Here is a 25,259-nt window from a genome sequence, read left to right as displayed (position 1 = left end):
AAAATACTGGCAGTTGAATGCCACAATTTTTTGCTCATCTCTGCAATGAGTTAAAAACACTCAGACCTCTCCAATACCCGTAAACCACACAGGTGTGAGCTGCAGCATCAGAACCCAGCCCTGGAGGCCACCTTTGCAACTGGCCCATCTGCAGCGCTAGCTGGAGCCAGAACTGAACACCCCAGAGCTTTGGGGACCCAGCAGGACTGAACCCTGCAGTGATGACCTGCAAATGGAAGAACCCTTTGGAAACAACCTGTCCCAGCTAACGGGCTGGGCTCTGTGACTGACCGACACCTGGCTCCGTGCAGAGGCCACTGGGCATCGTTGGCACTGCATGAATTAGCGTGAACTAGCCATTGCTGTCATTGGCTTGTGAATGGTTCTGCGGCTGCCGCCTTCTCCCGCACCCGATCTGAAGCCCGCGGCTGCTTCTGGCCCATCGGGGGCGAGACACTGGCTGCCCGCGGGGCTTGCACCCCCCGGGCCTCCTCCTGTGGTGGGGAGCGGGATCCCCGCCGAGCTGGGCAGGGGGAGCCTTGCGCAGGCGCCGGCGGCCGCCTCCAGAGCAGCTGCCCCGGGCATGGCCAGGCGGGCTGCGCTGGGGGACGCGGCCGCCGCTGGGCGCAGACGGCCGGGGAGGAGGCGCCGCGCTCCTGCCTTCTAGGCGCTCGCTCGCCCCCGGGGCCCGGCTGGGCAGCGCAGCAGGCGGCACCATGCGCCAGTCCCTGACTCAGCAGCGCTCCAGCGCCGTCCCCCTGCCCGACTCCGCGGGTAAGTGCAGCCGGGCCGGGGCGGCGGGATTGGAGGCAGCTGCCTGCCCCGGGGTGGGGAGAGCACGTCCAGCCCCGCTGCCCCTGCCCCTGCCCCAGGGCCGGCTGGCGGGTCTCCGCTTGCCCTGCCCCCTCCCCGGGCGCTGGCAGGTCTGGGGGCAGCCGGGTGAAAGGCGGATCGCTCAGCTCCCCGCAGCAGCCCCGCGTTTCCACCTGCCAGGGAGCCGGCTTGAATCGATGCCGAGAGAGAGGCGTGGGGCCTGCTGCTCCTGCTCCGCGGTGCAAATCGCTCGCCTTGCGGTGCGATCCGGATCGGGGCTGGCATTTCATTGACACTTCTGTGCACACGCCAGTGCAGCGGGGCCCAAGCCTCCTGCCCCTTGCACAGACACACAAGTGACAGCACCAGCAGGCAGCGAGTGGTTCAAATCCTCTTTTTCTCCAAGTGAAAAGGCTGGCCTGCCTTGCCTGGTGATGCCTCTAAACTTCTTGTTATTGGCCACATTTTGCAAAGCTTCTGCAAGCAATGGCTTCTGTTTACATTGGCTCTTACCTTCCATCCCTCCTGTCCATTGGTAGTGCTTCCCTAGGATCTTTTAAAAATCTGCTCATTTGTAAGAGCAAGTTTAATCATTTGATTCTCAAGCCTGGCTCTGAAATCCATTTTCAGCTAAACATGGTGTCTAAGCCAGGACAATACAACCACTATATGATTAAGTAGCTTCCCGTTTGCAATTGGAGCAGCATATTTCAGGAAATGTTGCAGAATTTATAGCCTCTCTCTAAGAACTTTCCCTCTTATCTCCCTAATTCAGTGGGGAGCAGGAAGATAATGTGTTTTCAGCCTTTTAATATATCATGAACACTACCTGCTCTCGCTTTATGCTTTAATAAAGCACAAATTCAGTGTCAGGTGCTGCCCTGTTGGGGAATGCTGTAGATTTGTTCTTGGGAGCCACTGAATGTATAAATCCTGTTTTGTGCAAGGTTTGTTTGAAAGGGTGTTTGTGCTGGAGTCACAGCTCAGGGTACAAGGTGGGCGACAGTGTCACGCAGCGGTAAAAGTAGCTTGCACTAGAGATATTGTGAGCCTGAGCCAGATAATAACTCTTACCTTTTTCCATCCCCTTTTCGTCCAATAAATTGGCCCACACTAGAAGTCCCACCTCCCCTCAGTATCACTTTTGGCCATGTGTATTCATGGGGCTGTTTGGCTATTTTGAAAGAGATTTTTTCAATGTATTTAATTTATCTTTACAAGAATCATGACAAATAAATATATATTTCATGCCTCTTCCTTGTTTTAGAGGAAGATATGCTTTAATGTGGTGATCACAAAGCCAAGTACGTTCAATTAAATAATTGCACAAAACCACTAATACAATTCTAAATAAAGGAAATGAACGGTAAAAAGGCTTACTGACCAAGGAATAAGTGCCATCATCTCCACTTCTGATAATCATTTTATTTTTTAGTCAGTGGTCTAAGGATATCTACCTGACAATATAAATAAAGATAAACCACCCTAAACTTTTAAAAGTGACCTAAGAAACTGGTGTTAGCTTGTTTCTTCCAGTGGGGATATGTGTTATATACTAAAGAGTTGTGAATAACAGGATGCTCCTAAGGTTTAAAATGAATGATCTTTTTGAAGGACAGACACATTTTAAATATGTTAGCAAAACATACAACACAAACAGCACTGATCCCTAATTCCTCTTTTCTCCTTCCCAAAACAATGAGGCATGCATTCAAAACCCCACTTGAATGCTATTTTAGAGATAAACCACTTTAAGTGCACATTCAAACTAGCTTGCATATTAACCCTTGATTAAAGTTGGTTAATACAGCAACTCTGTATGAGACAAAATACAGGGCTAATTGAAGCTATTCTTTATAAAAGAGTTGATGACTTTTTTTTTTTCTTTTTTTACTTTTCTTTCCACAAGCTCTGCCCATTTGGCTAAGTTAAACCTGTAAGTCTTTGAGAATTTAAGGTATCCATCTGGAATGTAAATTTATAAAAATAATTAAATTGGGATTTAATAAATAAAATACAAACAATGGCACATTAGGGAAAGCTACATTTTAGTGTTTGTCAGGCAGTAAATACAAAGAAGATGTTCTCCTTAAGAGTCAACAGATTTTAAATGCTTTACCGGGGCATATTTTGCATTGTTAACTTATTTGGCACATTTAGCAAAATACAAAACAGAAAAATACTTAGCCATTTCACGTACAATTCATCCTGTAGCCAGTAAAAGCCAGGGCCTGGTGATAAGATCTGGCCTGGATATTAGGAGCCACTTTGACAGTCTTTGAAGGAAGTGGCTTTAGGGGAAGCTTCTTGAAATCTTTTCTTTTTTTTTTTTTTAATTGAAGCAGATTTGTACCTGTTCTTTATTAGTTAGCGTGAGCCTGGATAAGCAGTTGTACTAGAGATGTTCTGCCCAGTCTCCTGCTGTCATCTCATGAGGCATTATTTCCCTGAGTTTTTGCCAATCTTTCAAGGCATTTTTTCACAGGGTATCAGAAATAGAAAACAAATCAATAACGTTAACAAAGGAGGATTGAGCATCCACCCTGGAGCGGAACTCGTCCCCCTACCACAGTAACAAATTGTGTTAGTTTGGGTATGTAAAAACTTTTCCCTAGTGGGTTGCACTTTCAGACTGTGCTTTAAAAAAGTTCAAGGACTTTGCAGAAGTTGATGGCTCAGGATGGGAGAGAGGGGGGAAGCGGTGCCAGTGGGAGGAATGATGAAACTGCAGGAAAAGTAACTGGCCAGTGGTATGCAGAGCTAAGGGCCAAATATTTGTAGCTGGCTGGCTGTCGCTCCTCATGATAACTGACCATGACGTCTGCAGCTAAAGTTAATTCAATCAGCCTGGAACCGGAATATTACTGGTATTATTCCTTGATCCTACAACTCTTACTTACATAAGTAAACCTTATTTACATCTGCAGTTCCAATGAAATAAATTATCAGAGGGGTAGCCGTGTTAGTCTGGGTCTGTAAAAAGCAACAAAGAGTCCTGTGACACCTTATAGACTAACAGACGTATTGGAGCATAAACGTTCGTGGGTGAATACCCACTTAGTGGGATGCATGCACCCACGAAAGCTTATGTTCTAATACGTCTGTTAGTCTATAAGGTGCCACAGGATTCTTTGTCACTTTTTAATGAAATCAATGGGAGTCAGAAATACTTGCACAAGTAGAGGTTACAAGATTGTGATCCCAGTGGCTGTTCAACAAGAGGCTGAAGTGTGTGGTACAGCAATGTCATCTGACGCAATTGGACGTTGATCGGGCTGTCCTAATGTCACTGTGTGTAGGGAGGGAGAGTTTCTATAATACACCTTAACGAGTTTCTGTAATACACAGTGAAATGCAATGTACTGGTCAGTGACCATTCAAGAGACCTACAGAAAACTGGTTGCTTAATGCCTTCTTAAGGGCTTGTCTACAAACACAAGGTGTTCCACTTTCACTGTATTGGTAGAGTTCAAGCAGTACAATCCTCTTGTGTGCATGCAGTTTTCCTAGAATAAAGGAGTTTTTTTAACTGATGTTCCTGTATGGGAAGAGGAATAAGATGTGCTATTAAAAGGCACCTTTATATTGATAAAACTGCATCCACAGTAAGGCTTGTACCAATATAACTATTTAGCTAACAAATCATACCCCTAACCTACATAGTTATATTGATACAAAATCTGTGTGTAAACCTAAAAGAAAGGCGAATTGGGATTACAGCTGGTGTGCCTGGGGAATATGGCCTCAGAACAGAAGGCTGTCTCATAAGACTGATTGCTGTATAGGTTTTACTGTATTTAAGGTGTGAGGGAATCTGGACCAGCACTTCTCTCCTTTGTCTCTGTATAGGGAGCTTTGAGTGTGGGATTCTCCTCTGTTGGGCTGGTCCTTTCTTCTCCCTGCAGAGTTAACAGTTTCTCTGGGCTGGTTCTTTATAATACCAGATGGAAACTATTGGGGAAGGCCTTAGAATGTTTAGAAGTTGCTGTTTGGGTGATTCTAAACAGACTTTGCATGACTTGGATTTAGAATCACCCCGATAGCTCCCAAGAGCAGTCGCAATCCAGAAAGCCCGGCAGTGGAGCCTTTGGAAATATATTATCCTGCTCAGCTATGTTTACATAATTTATAAAATTTAATCAGAAGGATTGATCAGCAAAGTGATTTAAACTTTGCAAAATATACCCTGAATAAACAGGGTTACAATAGTGTTTGAACATTACAACTGGTTTTCCCACTGGCTAATGGAATCATTACTTTATATTTAAACTCTTTCAAGCAACCTATACATATTTAAACTTAATTTTTAAAAATGTAGTCCATAATCTAAGTATTTATATGCAGTTTATGTACATTTTAATAATCCACAAATTAATTTTACAAACAGCATCTAAAAATACCTGCAGCTTAGTTATAGTCTAATATTTATGCCATGGGATGAGGAAAAATGGTTGTTACTAATGCCTATTAAAGATTGTGGATACTTGTATTTATTATCATGTGATGAGATCCTTTTAAAGTGGATGGTGGCTGTTTAATTTGACAAAAGCAAATAGACTAAATAAGAATTTATTTAATACATGTACTAATAATAAAATAATATTCCTTAATAGTTTAATTGTCAGAGGCATTAAGGGCTAGATCTGGTGTAAATCAGCATAAATCCACTGAAGGCAAATGAACTATGCAGATATACACCAGCTGAGGTCCGTCCCTGTATATCCAAAAAGTGATAGATATAACTTAATTCCAGACAGTGATTTATATATTCAGCTAAAGCGAGAAATGGCTGACCGAAATAAAAAAGAGCTGAATATTACATTGTCAGAGAGAAAATCAAGCTTTGGCAGCATGTGGTGGTGGGAGGGGGACTTTGGGAAATGGTTGCTGTCCCCAGATGGAATTGGCGAATTCTATTGTGTATGTGTGTTTTTAGGGTCATTCAATAGAAGAAAAAGAAATTCCCTCTACGTAACTGTGACTCTCCTCATTGTGTCAGTATTAATTCTTACGGTGGGCCTAGCTGCTACAACAAGAACCCAAAATGTGACTGTTGGAGGTTATTACCCTGGGGTTATTGTAAGTATAGAACTCGTAGGTAGGTCTAGAAAACTTATTGCCTACAAAGTCGTTTGTAATGCTGAAAATGTTATAAAAGGATGACCCTCTCCGAAATACTAACATCTGCTCAGCTACTTTATTGCCATTTATTATGTATTATTATTTTGCATATGCCACCTCATGTCCACGTGAAGATCCCATCCAGTCAAATTGCGGTCTTCTCCAATTAGACTTGGGCAATAATGATACGTTGATCTACACAGCTTCAGATTCTCCAGATAAATGTGATTTTTGGCTGACATATGGTTTGTTATAAAACATTTTTAGTTTGCATTAGTCTGATTCATCCCGTGTGGGTAAGGGAGAGATGCCAAAATAAGTTGGGAAATCAAGGCCTGAAACATTACACACACGAGCTCAGTGGGACTAATCATGCATAAAGTTACATTCAAAGTTGTTTATAGGGTCACAGCCCCAGACTGGAAAAAACTTGGAACAGCTGAAGAAGGGAAAGAAATTAGTGCTAGATTTCCTTATTTTACAAGCTGACAAGGGATTGATCCATGTCAAAACAGTTAGTGTGCCAATTTCTATTTTAAAATGAAAATGGGAAAATAAGATCCCATCACAGAGTGATGTTCAACCTCTTGAAAGTCATTCATAGAGTGTAAAAATTTATTTAGTGATGGGAATATGATTTTGGTGCCTAAACACTTTGAAGTTCACTGATTGCTAGTGATTGAAAGTTGTTACCTTTTTACAGCTGTCTGGCCTATATGAGGAGTGTTGTTAATCTCAATAGAGTTTGTACCTCCAATGAAAAAATGTCTCCATCAGCAAAAACAAACCCTTCACTGTTCCCAGGGGCACTCAGAGTCTTGAGGGCACTGATTTAATTAACATACTCAGCATAGCAGGCAGGGCCACCTGACGATTCAGATTGCATCCCTACCTGTTAGTCTGTTAATCAGCTGGATGGAAATGTGCGGTGACCTCAGGTACCTTTCTGCACATGAGAACATTGTAATCTGTTGCTGGGTTATCCAGTACATACTTAAAATAGCCAGTGTTTCACAACAATCTGGAGTTTCTCTTTCCTCCTTCAAAGAGACTGCTGGAAGGAATGCACGTGCTATGAGACTTTGCAAAGAAGCTAGCTTCTATAGCTCCAGAGGAATGGCTTCGTTCTGATTGTAGCACCCTGGGAAAGTCTTGTTCACACATTTGAATTACAATAGAACATGCAGAAGTGCAGATCATTCAATGCCCCTGTTATGGCAGAAGAGGAAACCCCTAAACCATTGAGTTAACAATTAGTTTTTTTCTGAAAACAGGTGAGTTTTTGGCTCTGTCTGGATGTTTTTTCCATAAGGGACTCATTCGGTCACATTCTGCTCTTAGTCCCATTGATTTCCTTGGGAGATCTGTGCAAAAATCAAAGGTAGAATTGTTTTTGTTGGAATTCATTGTTAAATAGAGACTTATTAATAATACTTGGCACTTTTAATCCAATAATCTCAAAGTGCTCTATAGACTATGAGTAAGTAAAACCCATTTTATAGATCAGCAACTGAAGCATAAAGAGGTTAAGTGATTTGTCTTAGGTCATGCAGCAGAACTGTAGCAGTTCTGAGATGGAACCCAGGCATCCTGAATGCAATGTCTTGCTTAAAAGAAAACTGCTCTTTATATGCCATCTCTCACCTACTTAGTTAATTTGTATGGAGTCCCACATTTTTTTTGAAGTTAGTAATAATAGATTTTACACTATTCTACAGTGTTGACAGTATTTCTAGCAACTGATTTGCTTAGTACTCGTTTCTTTCTTTCCTTTATTTTGTCTGTTCTGTGCAAACAGTTTACCAAGCTGGCTGATGAAGAACTGTGTAAATTGATATTTGAGTCAAGTGATTACTTTCTTAGGCTTTTGTTCTTCTAGTGGGAATTTTAATAAAAATGTACCCTGTGTTGCTTTTTACTGTTAACGTGGGAAACAGAAGGAACTGGGGTCAGATTCTCAGCCTGTGTAAATTGGCATAGCTCCATTGACTTCCCTGCCCGTTTACACAAGCTGAGGATCCAGCCTTGGAGATATAGGTAACACAACACACAGTCATACTGTAGTGTGGGATACCTAACCTTTGTGACTCTGAGGGCTGTGTGGGTTATTTGCTGGGAATGCCTAATTTGTGCATTCACAGGAGGCAGTATGGCCTGTTGGATAGAGCACTGGACTTGGACTCAGCAAACTGGGTTCTGTTCCCCGTACTGCCACTGGCCTGCTTGGTGACCTTGGACAAGACATGCTTGCTCTCTGTGCCTCAGTTTCCCCACATGTAGCATGAGGATAATGCCACTCCTTTGTACAGCATTTGGAGATCTACTGGTAAAAGCGTTATTATTGACATAACTTCAGATATGAAAAATAAAGCACAGCCACCCATTATAATTGCTTTTATGTTTATAGAACCTGGTTCTACACAGCATTTATGCATGTGCTTAAGCCTCATTGACTTCAGTGAGACTTCAGTATGTGCCTGAAATTAAGAACATAAGAATGGCCATAATGGGTCACACTAATGGTCCACCTAGCCCAGTATCCTGTCTTCCGACAGTGACCAATGCCAGGTGCTTCAGAGAGAATGAACAGAACAGGTAATCGTCAAGTGATCCATCCCCTCTTCTCCAGTCCCAGTTTCTGGCAAACAGAGGCTAGGGACACTTCAGAGCATGGTTTTGCATGCCTGCCCATCCTGGATAATAGCCATGGATGGACCTGTCCTCCATGAATTATCATGTTCTTTTTTGAATGCTGTTATGGTCTTGGCCTTCACAACATCCTCTGGCAAAGAGTTCCACAGACTGACTGTGCATTGTGGGAAGAAATACTTCCTTTGGTTTGTTTTAAACCTGCTGCTTATTAATTTCATTTGGTGACCCCCTACTTATTGTGTTATGAGAAGGAATAAATAACACTTCCTTATTTACCTTCTCCACACCACTCATGATTTTATAGACTTCTATCATATCCGCCCTTTGCCATCTCTTTTCCAAGCTGAAAAGTCCCAGTCTTATTAATTGCTCCTCATATGGAAGCTGTTCCATACCCTTAATCATTTTTGTTGCCCTTTTTTGTACCTTCTCCAATTCCAATATATCTTTTTTGAAATGGGGCCACTAGATCTGTACACAATATTCAAGATGAGGGCGTACCATGGATTTATATAGAGGCAATATAATATTCTCTGTTTTATTATCTATCCCTTTCCTAATGACTCCTAACATTTTGTTAGCTTTTTTGACTGCCACTGCACATTGAGTGGATGTTTTCAGAGAACTATTCACAGTGACTCCAAGATCCCTTTCTTGAGTGGTAAAAGCTAATTTAGACCCCATCATTTTATATGTATAGTTGGGATTATGGTTTCCAATGTGCATTACTTTGCATTTATCAATTTTAGCTACCATTTCGTTATCCAGTCACACAGTTTTGTGAGATCCCTTTGTAACTCTTTGCAGTCTGCTTTGGACTTAACTATCCTGAGTAGTTTTATATTATTTGCAGTTTTTGCCACCTCACTGTTTACCCCTTTTTCCAGATCATTAATGAATATGTTGAACAGTACCGGTCCCGGTACAGACCCCTGGGGGATGCCACTATTTGCCACTCTCCACTCTGAAAAATGACCGTTTATTCCTATTCGTTGTTTCCTATCTTTTAACCAGTTATTGATCCATGAGAGAACCTCCCCCTTATTCCATGACATCTTAATTTGCTTAAGAGCCTTTGGTGAGGGACCTTGTCAAAGGCTTTCTGAAAATCTAAGTACACTATATTCACTGGATCTCCCTTGTCCACATGCTAGTTGACCCTCTCAAAGAATTCTAGTGAATTGGTGAGGCATGATTTCCCTTTACAAAAACCATGTTGACTCTTTCCCAACAAACCATGTTCATCTCTGTGTCTGATAATTCTGCTCTTTACTATAGTTTCAACCAATTTGCCAGGCACTGAAGTTAGGCTTACTGACCGGTAATTGCCAGGACCGCCTCTGGAAACTTTTTAAAAAATTGGTGTCACTTTAGCTAGCCTCCAGTCATCTGGTACAGAAGCTGATTTAAAGATAGATTACTGTGGTGGGTTGGCTGCCCCACACAGGCAGGAGAAAGCTTAAGGCAGGCTTAGAGAGGCTGCGCAGAACCCAGCCTATCAGGAAAGGGCTCATTGGGAGAGCCAATCAAGAGGAGGCTTGCTGGAGTAGCCCATATATAAAGGGCTACTCAGCAGAGCAAAGGCAGTCTCTCCCTGGAGGGCAAGGGGTAGAACTGTCTGTTGGGGAGCACTGGAGATACTACAGTGCTGGGTAGGGTGGCGGAGAAATAGGGGAATTCTTGGCTGACCATGGCCAGACTGAGGCCCTGAAGCAAGGACAGGGAACGTGCTAGGGCTACGGGGGAAGTGGCCCAGGAAAAGTGGAAAGCGGGAATAGGAGGAGGGCACTGAGTGGCTGCCAGCTATAGGGTCCCTGGGCTGGGACCCAGAGTAGCAGGCAGGCCTGGTTTCCCCACCCTCCTCTGCTTGCCAGTGAGGAGAGTGGCCCAAATCCAGGCTGCAGTTTGTTCCGGAAGCCAGGGGCTAGAGACTGCAGTCAGCCACTGAGGCAAGTAAAGGGACTGAGGACTGCCTGTCTCCCAAAAGGGGGGAGACAGCGGGCTGGGGCACCGCCAGAGGAGCATGTCCCAGATGGTGGAGACAGTGGAGGAAGTGGAAGTAATGGCAAGTGAGACGCCGCTAGTAAAAGACACCCTGCTGGTCCAAGAGAGCTAATTCCCAGCACGGCCAGCAGGAGCACTGTTCCCAGCACGGTTACGTTACATACCACAGTTCGTGATTGAAAATGGATTCAAATTTGGGAAGAGAGTCTGAGGCCATGTCTACACTACAAACTCTGATTTCTGCAGTAAGGATATCGCTCATGCATGCGCATACTTGGCTCCTTGAGTGGACACTTCGCATACTCACCAGGAGTGCTTGTGTCAATGCACAGTGCACTGTGGGTAGGCATCCCAGTGTGCAACTTGCTATGATCCGGTGCACTGTCTTTTGGGAAATTTTGGCAATGCATTGTGGGATGGGAACGAAGGATCACATTCCCATCATGCAACTTTCTCCATCCCATAACGTCATCCCTATCCCATCTTTTTTGTGTGGCACTTCTCACTGTCTGCCATCTCTGACAGATGCCTGGAGCCTCTACAACTCTGCACTACTGTCATCAGTGTTGCAAACACAGGATGAACGATCTCCTGGTATTTGCAGAGCCACAGGAAGAAGCAGAGCAGTGGGGGACATGATGATTTTGTGGAGGACAGTTTGCTTTGGGACACAGCTAAAACCAATTCAGGGTTATTGGTGGCATTCATGGAGAAGTTGCAGACCGTTGAGCATTGCATCTGGGCCCAAGAAACAAGCACTGCCTGGTGGGATCGCATTGTAAGGCAAGTTCGGGATGACAAGCTGTGGCTGCAAAACTTTCAGATGTGAAAGGCCACATTCCTGGATCTGTGTGCTGAGCTCACCCCAGGCCTCCAGCACAGGGGCACCAGAACGACAGCTGCACTGACAGTTAAGAAGTGAGTGGCGGTAACTCGGCGAAAGCTGGCGGCGCTGGATTGCTACCAGTCAGTGGGAAATTGTTTTGGAGTTGGTAAATCCACAATGGGGGCTGTTGCCATGCAAGTGTAGGGGGCCATTAAAGTGCAGGACACAGTGGACGGATTTGCAGCAACGGGCGAACTGCGGCGAGGCAATAGGGATATGCCTGCCATCTGTTTTGGCACCAATTCACCTTGCCACAGAGTACACCAACAGGAAGGGCTACTTTTCTGTGGTTATGCAAGGGTTGGTGGGTCATCAGTAAGGCTACAGTTTAGTGACGGAGGTCGTGGAAGTCATGGAACTCCTGAGCACCCGGGCAGCAGAGGAACCCTGCAGCTCCTGGCCGTGGCGGGGGGAACCCCCGCAGATCCCAGCCACCCCGGGCAGCAGAGGGAATCCCCGTAGCTCCCAGCAGCAATGGTACCCTAGCGGCTGCATGCGTCTCCTAGCCCCTGCCTAGCTGCCCCGCTTCAGGTGGTGTGGGGACCCTCAGATCCCCATTTTGTCAGGTATATTTTTAGTAAAAGTCACAGACAGGTCACGGCTTCCATGAATTTTTCTTTTTTGCCTCTGACCTGTCTCTGACTTTTACTAAAAATATACCTGACAAAATGGGGATCTGCGGGTCTCCACACCATTCCCGATGACTAAGGCTAAGATTTTGTCATGGATATTTTTAGTAAAAGTCACAGACAGGTCAGAGGCAAAAAAGAAAAATTCACGGAAGCCGTGACCTGTCTGTGACTTTTACTAAAAATATCCATGACAAAATCTTAGCCTTAGTCATCGGGTATGCTTCACCAACATCAATGTGGACTGGTCAGGGAAGACATTCGCATCTTTAAGATCATAGGACTGTTCAGAAAGCTGTGAGCAGGGACATTCTTGCCCGACCAGCGGATTACTATTGTGGATGTTGAAGTGCCCATAGTGATCCTGAGGAACCCTCTCCTGGCACGTGAAGCTGTACATCAGCCACCTCAACAGCACCAAGGAAAGATTCGCTTACTGGCTCAGCAGTTGCAGAATGACAGCTGAATGTGTGTTTGGTAGATTGAAGGGACGCTGGCGTTGTTTACTCACGCGACTGGATCTCTGGGAGAAAACTATCCCAATGGTTATAGCTTCATGTTGTATCTTGCCCAGCATCTGTGAGGTAAAGGGGTAAAAGTTACTGCCAGGGTGGAGGGCTGAGGTGTAGCAGCTGCCTGCTGAGTTTGCACAGCCAGACACCAGGGCTATGCAGCTGAGGAGACCTTGAAAGAGCTTTTTGACAATCAGCTGCAGTAATGTGGTGTGGTGAACTGTGCTCTGCCTGGCCCTGCAGTTCTGGGGGCTGTTAGGAATTGTGTGATGCTTGGTTTACATTTATGAACATAATCCTGTCTGATAATGCATCTATTAATTTTGCAGTGCTTGTTGTTTATTCATATTTATTACTCTCTGTTTGTCACTGATTCTGTGAGTTCTGGCACCCTATACAATAACAAGTTGTGGGCACTTTCAGTAGCACTTGGCATTTTGCAGCATATGCTGTGAAGTAATAAAGATGAATTATTTACCAAAAAATAGATTTTATTGCATATCAAAACCAGTGCAAACTTCCAATGTTCCATTAAAAAATAAATACAATAAAAACTTGTGAAATAAATTAACAGAACTTAACAAGAGGCAAGAACACTCCTGTCCAGTTCAGTTCATATTGGCTACAAATACAGCAACTGTGGCTCTTACAGGTCAGTATATGTGAAACAGTGTTGTCTTTACTGGCTTGCAGTGTGCAGGAGTAAGGGTGGGGTTGCAGCCCATGATGCCATGTGGAATGTTGGGGCTGGATGGGTACAGAGATGCTCAAATGGAGTTCTCGAATGACTGCAAAGGGAGGCAGGCCCGTGATTGTTGGACCTGTAGGTCATCAAGACTCTGCAGCATCTGTATTTGCTGCTGGAGAAGCCCCATTATGTCCTGGTCCATCTCCCTCTGTGTCTCCTGTCTGCTCTTTCTCTGTCCATACTGTCTACAGTATTCATTTTCCAGGCCCTCTGCTCACAGTCTGATGCAGCACTGGCTTGCAGGTTCTCACTGAATGTATCCTCCCATGTCCTCTTCTTTCTTCTCCTTATCATGGTCAGGTGTTCCAGGGGTCTGGAGGGGGGACCCTTTGTTGGAATTTTTAAAAATGGAAATTAATAATGGAAATATTAATATGGGAGATTGCCAGACACTAATTTAGCCATAAATTCCTTTCTTAAGTCCAAGGGCCAAATGGTTATTTTATACAATTGCTTTACACCCAACACAGTAACAAAGTATTCATAAGCATGTGATCAGTCTGCTTACAGATCGGCCAGACCTAGGGAAAACCGTCTCATTCTGGCATGCTCCAGCATGTTCAGGTAGAGGCTGACAAAGAACCTTCAAATTCATAACTCTTTGCACCATTTAACAAGCGTATGATGTCATGGCCAGTTAGTGACTTCAACTAAAAAACACTTGGAGACAGTTCACCCTTATGTTCAGTCTTAATCTAGATAAAATTCACAAGCTCCTTTTCCCCGAGGCCTTTTCTCCTGATTGCTTCTTGCTGACCAACAGTTCTTCCATTGCTTCTGAGTTCATGTAGGCCTGAATTTTTGAGATAACATTGGCCTGTGTAGCAAGAAGGTACATACTGGCTCCTTTTAAGACAGATTCCTTCTGTCATATTTAAAACTATCTGCCGTCACCCCCTAAGCTCCCTGTAAGCTGCGTGGCTGTGCAGTAGCCTATTTAGCGCTGTGCAGGAGCTCAAGGAACCCACCCAGGGACCCGCCACAGCTGGGGGAGGGGCGCCCCTCCCTCTGGTCCCTACATAGCCTGGCTCCCAACCTGCTGGAGCGTGGAGTGCCCCTCCCCTGGCCCCAACTCTGCTGTGGCATGGCCCAGGCCGGCCCCAAGCATGGCCAGAGTGGCCTAGACCCAGCTGTGGATGGGTCATCCAGACCTGCTGGGGCTGCATGGCACAGGTGAAGTGGCATGGCCCCAGCTGCAGCCGGGCTGGTGTGGCCTGGGCTGGCTCCAGCTGCAGCCGAAGCAGCCTGGCCCTAGCCGTGGCCAGGGAGCTCTCCCCCAGCCCAGACCTTCTGGGGCCGGGGGTGGGCACCTATCCTGCAGCCTCAACTGCAGAGCTGCTGTGGCGGGGAGAGACGCCTCTCCCCCTGAGCCCCGGTGCTTCTGCTGTGGGGAGAGAGAGCTGGGGGGAGTCCTCTCTCCCCGCTATAGCCCCTGAGCACCCTCCTGCATCCCAAACCCCTCATCCCCAGCCCCACCTCAGAGCCCTCACACCCTGCACCCCAATCCTCTTCCCCAGCCCTGAGCCCCACGTCCCTGGCCCCACCCCAAAGCCTACACCCCCAGCCCAAGCCCTCACACCCCTGCACCACCCCCCAAAAAAGTTGCACGTCTGTAAAAAGTTGCATGACCAATTCAGAAAAACAAAAACAATAAAAAAAAATGATGCGTGGAGTTGTTTCTTGTATTAGAGGGGTAGTCATGTTAGTCTGGATCTGTAAAATCAGCAAAGAATCCTGTGGCACCTTATAGACTAACAGATGTATTGGAGCATTAGCTTTCGTGGGGTGAATACCCACTTCATCGGATGCATGGGACTGGTATAATACAAGCTGTTTTTATGGTTGTTTCTTGCTACTCTAATAAAATATGAATTATTTGTGCTAAGAAAAGTGAAATCATGACAGGGAAATAAGATAAGAGCACAAAATGAAAGCAAATCTCTTATTTGTCATACTCATTATTACTACTGTAGCACCTTATCTGACTCCCGTCACTACAGCGTCTGAGCACCTTACAATCTTTTAATGTATTTATCCTCACAACACCCATGTGAGGCAGGGGCCTATTTTACAGATGGAGAACTGAGGCACAGAGAGGCTAAGTGACATGCCCAAGGTCACATGGGAAGTCTGTGGCGGAGCAAGGAATGGAATCCAGATCTCTTATGTCCCAGGCTAGCGCCTTAAGTCCTGGACTATCCTCCTTGTAATGCGTTTTAGTGAACAGGCTTCCGTATTTCCTTTTCAAAACCATCCTCCCACTGTTCAAGTGGTTACATTTCAGATACCCCCGCTCCAGAAGAACACCATCAAAATGGGAAATCACAGAAATTATTACTTGACGCTTTACTCTTTCCTTGCTATTAGTTATTCATAAAATGCATAAATCAACATCAAGATATCTGGGGTTAATTTTACTGTTTAGCAAAACTAGCTAAGTTCTTGCCTTTTTACATGATACTTTATGCCTCCTAGGGACCCTGCCTATTTTTGCCAGTGCGCCTTGTGCATGACATTGCCCTGGATAGCAGATTCCTATGATGATGTTTTGGGGATATGAGAGTTTTTGTTGGTGTGTTTTTCCTCTTATACCTTAAATTCAAGTTAACGTGCGAGCAGAGAATTGGAGTGAAAGATATTTAAGGGAGTATTTGGTGGGTGTAGACAAGATTGCCATTCCCATGTGTTCAAAAATCATGAGCCAGCCCAAAAAATTACAAGCTTGGCTTAAAAACCATGATTTAAAAAAAAAAGTTATAAATTTGAGTTCTTTCTATTTGTCTTTGTGTTTTAGAGACTTCAGATTTCATAATTTCAAGCTTTTCTCCACAACTAAGAGCTGGAAACCTTTTTGTTTGGTTTAGAAAAGCTGAAATTATCGTGTGATCACATGAGTCCAGAAGCTGGGAGTTTAAAAAGAAAAAGCACCACCAAATATCACAAGACTTGATCTATAGGACAGCTGGGTTTGGAAATGTGACTGTTTTTGTGGAGGCCACACACAGAAAAATGCTTACTGAGATGTCTTCATATTACATCCAAATGTACGTGTAAAAGGCCATTCAGGGAAGCTATGTACTCTTTTGATGTGAAAATCCACCCTAAATGTCATCTCTTTCTTACAGTACTAACACAGTTTTGATTGTTTTGTCCATTCCCTCAATAAATGTAGCCACCAATGTATGACATGACTAGGGTGACCAGATGTCCCGATTTTATAGGGACAGTCCTGATTTTTGGGTCTTTTTCTTATATAGACTCCTATTACCCCCCACCCCCTGTCCTGATTTTTCACATTTGCTGTCTGGTCACCCTAAACATGACAACTCAGTGAAACTTTTGGTGATGAATGAAGTCTAGTAAATACCAATAAATTATTCTTCTGTCCACCCCTGCTATACTGGGTGGACAGACCCATAGACACTGTTACTGCTGCACCTGCACAAGTTTCGTTTCATACTTTTCCGTTTGAATTATTATTGCATTTCACCTTTTGATTTGTGGCTATTCTCTACAGCCAAGTGCACAAGAGTTTTCTTAAATATCTGCTCTAGATACCTGCCAAACCACCTTGTCCTGCTGCTTAAATGCTGTCAGGTGAAAAGTGATATCTATGGCTTTGTTGCTAGTAATGCCGTAGATTCCTATGTTGAAGTAATTTTAAAACTGTAATTTGATTTGTGTGAGTTTTGCTGTTTGAGCCCTTTTTGCTCAGTTTCGACAGTTAAAATAGACCAGTCAGTTTCATTTTCTGGTTATTTTGCATTACACAATAATACTGAAGTATTCGGGTTGCAAACAAAGCAGGGCAGGATTTAAATCCAAACATCTGTTTTCATTCACTTTGTGTCGGCTCAATTTCATGGACATTTCTATTAATATAGGATGTATAAAACAAATTTTCCTTTTCCAGAACCTAAATGTTGGTCATAAGCTACTTGACTCTGTTCCTTGAATCATTCTAATGTGGTCATTCAGGGACACTCTTCCCTGTTTTATTTCTTGGGTAGCTGCTACCAGAATCTAAACCAGGGGTAGGCAACCTATGGCACGCGTGCCGAAGGTGACACACAAGCCGATTTTCAGTGACATTCACACTGCCCAGGTCTGGGGGGTCTGCATTTTAATTTAATTTTAAATGAAGTTTCTTAAACATTTAAAAAACCTTATTTACTTTACATACAACAATAATTTAGTTATATATTATAGACTTATAGAAAGAGACCTTCTAAAAACGTTAAAATATATTACTGGCACGCGAAACCTTACATTAGAGTGAATAAATGAAGATTTGGCACACCACTTCTGAAAGGTTTCCAACCCCTGACCTAGACCAAAATCCTCAAAACCTACAAAAGCTGATCAATTGGGTTTTTGGATTTAATAAGAGGATCAATAGCATTCGGTCAGTAGGTTAATAAACAGACCATATAAAACAGGCACAGCACAGCAGGATCTGTTATACTGAGACATTATGCTGACTAAGTGCAGTGAAATTATTTTCTAATCGTTTGCTTTAGGATTATTGTTAATTGTCCTCAAAAGCATCTTGTGACACCCCTTTCAATGAGGCAGGAATGGAAGAAGTTAAATGTTTGCTAGTATGAACATCAGTGCAATAAATACAAAAATTCACTTCTAATGACTAACAATCTCATTGTTTAACTTAAGATTTTGGTGATCTTTGGTACGGTCACTTAGGCCCAGATCTTGCAAACGTTTATTGCGTTGTCCCATTGATTTCCATGGCTCTACCCCACATATATATGTAAAATTACTTCCGTGCATCAATGTTTGCTGGAGGGGGCCTGAGTGCGCCAACTTTTTTCAAGAAGACCAGCAATACAAATCCTCATCTTGCATCCATTTGCCCATTTCTAAATGTTATCTATAGGGATACACATATATATTTTATTTTTATATGCTTGAAGTAATTTTTATTGCCATGTAAATTGTGTACTCAGCAATTTCAAGTAGGAAGAATTAGAAGCATTACACCACTAACGTGATTCCAGCATTTATTTTCTTCAGCTGCAGTTTGGGCCTCTTGTACAAAGAGGCATGTGTTTGAAATGCATTTTTTTTGTTTCTTTTGGGTCTAATTCTACTCTATGTGTATGCTAACTATGTTGGGTATCTTCCGTATATAAACATTTGCAATATGTTGCTTTTCAGCTTGGTTTTGGGTCATTTCTTGGAATAATTGGATCAAACTTGATAGAAAACAAAAGACAAATGGTAAGTTCAGTATCTGTGTAGCTAATTTATTTAAAAAATTACCTAAACAATAGTAATAAACCTTGTTTTTTAAGTGCTAGAATGTGTTTGCCTAGCACTAGAGTAGTGCGTTTCTCAGCCTTTCATTTTTGTAGACTTGTTGAACAGTAATGAATGAACTTCCATTTCTTTGTCTCGTTTGTAGTTATAGGGCCAGCTGCTGTAATTCACGGTAGCTCCACTGAGGTCAGTACAGTTGCCCTGCCGTTACCAGCTGAGGATCTGGCCCAAAAACCCAGAATAAAGAGAGCCAGCACAATAGCATTACTGACACACCGAAAATACTCTTTAAGTCTGGAACCTGCAGTCCTTCCTTAGGCAAAACTTCTGCTTTGCTTGTGCCTTACATATGACGCTCCTGTTACAGGTATTAACAGGGTGTCTTGTCCATGGACTGGAGAGCCTGGGCCTAAGTCTTTACAGAATGAGCCAGGTGAGAGGAATCAGGTGATTCCAGTGTAAAAGGAGCAGGAAGTTGCAGCGAAGGGGGAGAAGCTGAGGAAACTGCAGCTATGCCTTTAGACACTTCAAGGAGTAGTAGAAGGCTCCTGCAGGGCCCTGAGTCACCAAGTGGAAGACATCATCTGCGAAAGCCTGTAGAGAAGGACAAACTCCAGGCAGGAGGTACCGGGAAGCAGACAGACAGACCCTTAGGGAGGAAGGGCTGTGCCCAACTGGAACTGGGATGAAGCCTGTGAGAGTTTGAGGTCTGTTTTCAAAGACTGTGTTATTTTGGACAACCGGGAGAGAGAGACTGAACTAGGGTGGGGTCTGGAGGGCCAGTGTGCACCTAGAAACTAAATAAATGGGACCCCCTTGAGGGGATTCTTTGAATTACCTGGGGACTGAAGAAAGGGCCAGGCACTGCAGAGTGACCTCTGGCCACAAGGGGCAGCTCAAGAGGCAGCCAACCCTGTTACAGGACGCCAGAATATTAGCCTTTTTTTCAACTGCATCACATTGTTGACTCGTATTCAATTTGTGATCCACTATAACTCGCCCACCAATCCTTTTCAGCACTATTACTGCCTAGCCAGTTATTTCCCATTTTGTCGTTTAATGTTTGTTTGTTTTCCTGTCCCAAATGGAATACGTCACACTTGTCCTTATTGAATTTCATCTTGTTGACTTCAGACCAATTCTTTACTTTATCAAGGTTATTTTGAATTCTCACCCTGTTCTCCAAAGTGATTGCAACCCCTCCAGTTTGGTATCATCTGCAGATTTTATAAGTGTACTCTCCACTCCATTATCCAAGTCATTAATGAAAATATTGAATAGTACCAGACCCAGGACTTGACCGCTGCTGGAACCTACTTGATTAGAATGACCAGACAGCAAGTGTGAAAAATTGGGACGGGAGTGGGAGGTAATAGGTGCTTATATAAGAAAAAGCCACAAATATCGGGACTGTCCCTATAAAATAGGGACATCTGGTCACCCTGCACTTGATACACCCTCCCAGTTTGACAGTAAACCATTCTTTCAAACACTTGTGCATCCACTTTATAGTATCTTTGTCTGGTACCCATTTCCCTAGTTTGCCTATGAGAATGTCAAGTGGAACTGTCAAAAGCCTTAGTAAAATCAAGCTATATGATGTCTGCAGTTATCCCCCATCTACTAGGACAGTAACTCAGTCAAAGAAGAAAATTAGGTTGGTTTGTAATGATTAGCTCTTGACGAATCCATGTTGGTTATTACTAGTAACCCTGCTCTCCTCTAGTTGCTTACACATTGTTTTTATAATCGTTTGTTCCAGTATCTTTCCAGTTAGGCCGACTGGTCTGTAATTTCCTGTGTCCTGTTTGTCCCCCTTTTTAAAGATAGGTATGGCTTGCCCTTCTCTGGGACCTCACCCATCCTCCATGAGTTCTCAGAGATAATCACTACTAGTTCGGAGGTTGCTTCAGCTAGTTCCTTCTGCACCCTAGGGTGAATTTCATCAGGCCTCGCCAACTTGAGTACATCTAACTTATCTAAATATTTTTAACCTGTTCTTTCACTATTTTGACTTGTATTCCTTCCCCTCTGTTGTTAATATTAATTGTGCTATGTATTTGGTCACAATTTACCTTTTTATTGAAGACTGAAGCAAAGTAAGCATTAAACACCTCAGCCTCTGTGATGTCATCAGTTAGCTCACTTTCCTTGCTGATTAGAGGACCTACACTTTCCTTGTCTTCCTTTTTATCTTCATGTATTTATAGAATATTATCTTCCCTTTTATGTTTAGGTGTAACTCATTTTGTGCCTTAGCCATTTAGATTTGCATGAGAAGTGAATATGCATGAGAAAACTTAGAGAAATTTGCCATGAATGTTCCACAATTGCAATTCGAAATGCTCATAGCTTGAAACACTGCTGTTTCTTCTGTTGTTAGCAGTGTGAATGCAGCTTATCTGAAGAATGTATGGGAAATGACCACTCCTTTCACTGAATAACTTCAATCTGCAGTACTGAACTTCTTGAAATTAAAAACAAAAACAAAAACGTAAGCTGAGATGAAGCATGGAAAACACGAGCCCCACAGGAGTTGTTCTGAGAAAGTTTTAAGTTTTGGGCAACTGCAGAGGTGTCGGAGTGAGTGGTCAGGGTGGAACTTGGAACAGAATTGTATTTATGTGGGAACTACCTGAGTTCACAACTGTACCAATTCACAACAGAAAATCTACACATTAATTCCCTGCCATCTTCCTCCTCCTCACCCCTTAATGTTCAGGAAAGCAGGATACCAAGGTAATGGCCAAGAGATTTCCCTGTAGCATCTCACATACCAGCATCTCAAAGCACTTTATGCACCTCAGGTGACACCTGCAAAAAGGGGGGGAAATGGGCTTGTGCCTCCCCCTTTTTTTTTCTTTCTTCTTGTTTGTCATGTAGGAAAAGCCTGAAAAAATTATTTTAGCAAAAAGTTACTTCTTGCTTGTGAATTCAGGTCCTATGTGGCCTGCAAGGCTGTGGTATTTGGAGAAATAATGAAATGATATCACAAGAGCAATGAGAGGGAAAAGTTGGGCAGGGAAGGGATTTTTAGTCAGGCTTTTCAAAATTATGTTTCCCTTTTGCTTATACTCCTTTAACTCCAATGCCTGACTAATTCTTTGGAGAAAGGAAGCCTTTGTTAAAGAATGAACATCTTCCCTCTCCCATCCCATCAGCTGAGGTTTGAGAGATAACAATGTACATCCTTGGAGAACCCCAGCAAGTCCTTCAGCAAAACCAAGGGAAACCAGTGCTGTCAGCTCTGATATTTTTAAGGTAAAAAACAAGAGAGAAAAATTTAAACAACCCTTTTGGGCTGTCTTTAAGAATAAAAAATTAGCACATGGGAGCACTCTGGCCCAATCCAGGAAAATATTTAAGCAAAGGGTTAAATTTAAGCATGTGCATTGTCCCCTTAAACTCAGTGGAACTGCTCAAGTGCTTAAAGTTAAGTGTGTGCTTGACTGGGCCAGGGTACTCAGCACGCTATACGATTAAGTCCCATGTCTTCCTTGTGCTCCTATCATACTGTATTTGAAATCATTTTTAATAAGTCACTTTTCTGAGGGGTAATGCACAATTTGGTTTTGGCCTTACTGTATTTAAGCAATCAGTGTAAAATCAGAATCAATATTTATTGTAAAGCCAAATGATGTGGTGTGATTTATATGGAGGGCTAGCGGAGATGCCAGACAGCCCAAGAGTGATTAAAACTGAAAAACCTTCTGGAAACAATGGTGTGTTTTAGAAAAAAAGTGAAATGTCCGTCAGGTATTTATAGAGCAGTGTCGCTGAGTAATCTAGGTGGTGGAAGTGAGGCGGCAGATTGTAACTGAAACATGATCAACTTCTCAGGCTTCGTACACGGAAGTATTTTAATGCAGTGTATTTGAGGGTGGGGGTCGATCACCCTCTTTATTCCTCATGGCTTTATTTTCAAGCACCTCTCCAATGGGGTAGCATAAAACAAGATATTTATTTTTCATCCAGTAACAAAAGGATCCAAAGCCGTAAATGACAGGGAAACAAGATGCATCAACATTCCCCTAATATCAGCTAAAATGAGAAGAAAAACTATTGCTTCAGGATCCCAGCTCTGATATTGATGTTTGTGCCTTGGCTAAGATGGACCTTGTAGAACATTCACCTTAAGTTTTTTCCAGGATGCTGTCATGCTGCTGGGGCTGGCTAGCAGGTTCTCAAACTTTTTCATAGCGTCTTGTAGACCATCTCTTAACAGGAGGACTGGCTCATGCACAACTCCCCTCCCATCCACAATTGTGCCACAGCCCCGTGGCAATTACAATAATTGCTTACACTGAAAACTAACATGGGGGAAAGCACTTAAAGTATCCTACGCTGTCTTTTAACGTGACTGAGTGGGGGAAACAGAGAGAGTTAGCTTTGTGGGAACAGCCAGCTCTTTGCAGACCACCAGAAATTGGTCCTTAGAGCAATTTGGAAGCCACTGCTCTGTAGGAAGGAACTATAGGGGTTTGTGAATCCCACTCCTTGCTTAGAAGTCTTCCTTCAAACTAAATGCAAATCTGAGACCAGCCTCTAGGAGGTGGTCCTCTCCAAAAGATGCTGGATGGTTTGGCCCATTTCCCCACTCAAGAGTACATGGGAAGTTATTGTTGCCACTCCTGACTGGGGCTTGTAGAGACTGGTTTAGTCAGAACTATAATGTGGATCTCTGTCTGTGCTGCAGAATTTGTGTCAGGTGGGGCTGCTGCTCCCCTTGCTGGGCTCTCTGAGTGTACCCAGGTGTTTGGTCTCATGCACCTATCTGTCTTGGGGAGGAGAATTTCCCACTGTTAAACTGGGATCTGGGTACAATACCCCGCTGGTGCCAACCACTTATAACCATGCAGGCCTGACTTGGCACCTGCATTTCTTCCCTTAGGAAACATGTGATTGACAGACAGCCTTCATAAAACAAGCAGGCTTATTAGGGAATGGAACAAAGCATTAGAGAGAAGGATTTCAAAACAGCAAACAGCTGCATGCATGTTTAGTCACCCAATCTTACACTCCACTACTAGCTGTGTTAGATGGGTTCTTTCCTAAATTGGGCTTTCTCTGGTCCTGTAACTCTCATTATTTTAGGAAGCCCAGGAGCTGCGGGCCCCAGCCAGGTCACTGTTTTGATTCCAGAGTGTCGGTGTGTTTCACTGTCTCCTTGACTACAGTTTCCCTCTCCAGGAACACCCTTTTCTCAAAGCCCCACCTGCCCTGGTTGTGGATGAATCCTATTATTATATTGCTCAATGGCTTTTGTTACAGGGCCCAGGACTTCAGCCTGAGGCTAAGGGGTTTTTCCAGTGGCCCAGCCAGAGCATCTAAGGCCATGTCTACACAACAAAATTATGTTGATCTAACTTACATCGGCATACAACCACCGCAGTTATTAAATCGCTTGCGTGTGCGCACACTTAGCTCGTGTCAACAGTGTGCATCCTAACCACAAGGGCTTGTATCGATTGTGTTGTCAGCATGGGGCATAGTCAGATGGCTCCTGAAAGCCAGTAACAGTCGATGTAAGCAACGCAGTGTCTAAACTGACACCACATCGACCTAATTACATCAACTGTGACTGTACGCTGCACGGGGAGGTGGTGTTACTATATTGGCAGAGGGAGGCACTTGTGCCAAATTTAAGTGAAGACACTTCCACAGCGAGGCCGATGCCAGGCAGCTGATGTCCGCCTAACCCTACATTGTAGACCAGGCCTAAGATACTGCTCCAGTGATGGTTGCTCCATTGTTTGGCAGCTAGATGCCTTCAGCCGTAATGACTAGCAATCACAGGTCTTACGTCTGTGCGATGAAACTGTCTGCTCTCTCTGACGTTCCGAGAAACCGGAGGCCACTCATCCAGTTTTAAATCACACAACCCTCTCTTCAGGTGGTTTGTCCCCTGTCCAGTACTGAGACAAAACCAAACACGGTTTTGTCCAGGATTGGATGCCAGTTTGAAGAGCACGCAGCTCCATGCCCGTTGGCATGATCTTGCACGCACTATGTGAGGTCACACTGGTGGGGTGGGGGTCATGCCATTCCTGGAAGTACTGGAATGTCTAGTATTCCAGGAATGCGTGAGTGGCCATCCTACACTCGGAAATCCTGCACATTTTGGGGGTAAAGAGGAATGTTAATTGTCGAGGGCCTCCCCATTCATCACAACCAGTAGTACAGTTTAGCATGGTTAGCCATGCCTGAAGGAGAAGTCCAGGAATAGGGGTTGCTGCTGGCCAGGGCCAAGGTGAGCTGGCAATGCTGGAGAAGCACCCAGGGCCAGCTTTAGGCCGATTCCCCAGAATCAGGCCCTGTGCCTAAGAGGGCCCACGCCTTAGGCGCCTTTTTAATTTTTTTTACTCACCCTGGCGGCAGTCCGCTCCGGGTCTTCAGTGGCCCAGCTCCCCTGGCCAGAGTGCCAGTTGGAGCGCGGCAGCCCGCGGCTCCGCTCTCCTGGCTGGAGCTCCGGCCAGAGTGCAGCAAGCCCTGCGGCCCCCGTCCCCAGACCCGAGCGCAGCAAGCCCTGCGGCCCCCGTCCCCAGACCAGAGCGCAGCAAGCCCTGCGGCCCCCGTTCTCCGGCCGGAGCGCAGCAAGCCCTGCGACTCCCATTTCC

At 44.2% G+C, this 25,259-nt stretch overlaps 1 protein-coding gene across 5 annotated transcripts in view; it reads left to right on the top strand.

Annotated features, from left to right (window-relative positions):
- Nucleotides 1-680: 680 nt before the first annotated feature.
- TMEM255A (transmembrane protein 255A) overlaps nt 681-25,259 on the top strand; it is a 52,784-nt gene continuing 28,205 nt past the window's right edge. For 4 of the 5 annotated variants that reach the window (XR_007775849.1, XM_050964541.1, XM_050964544.1 and 1 more), the window contains exons 1-3: nt 681-774; nt 5,750-5,892; nt 18,541-18,603. Coding sequence is in view for 4 of the 5 variants with exons in the window: in XM_050964541.1 (XP_050820498.1) it covers nt 717-774; nt 5,750-5,892; nt 18,541-18,603 (264 nt within the window). In the remaining variant the exon portion in view is untranslated. The remainder of the gene's footprint in view (nt 775-5,749; nt 5,893-18,540; nt 18,604-25,259) is intronic. The other variant, XM_050964542.1, reaches the window with a different exon arrangement.

The sequence above is a fragment of the Gopherus flavomarginatus genome, chromosome 8 (genome assembly GCF_025201925.1).
Source record: "Gopherus flavomarginatus isolate rGopFla2 chromosome 8, rGopFla2.mat.asm, whole genome shotgun sequence".
In the NCBI taxonomy this organism is placed as follows: Eukaryota; Metazoa; Chordata; order Testudines; family Testudinidae; genus Gopherus; species Gopherus flavomarginatus.
This window is presented reverse-complemented; position numbering and strand designations above follow the sequence as displayed.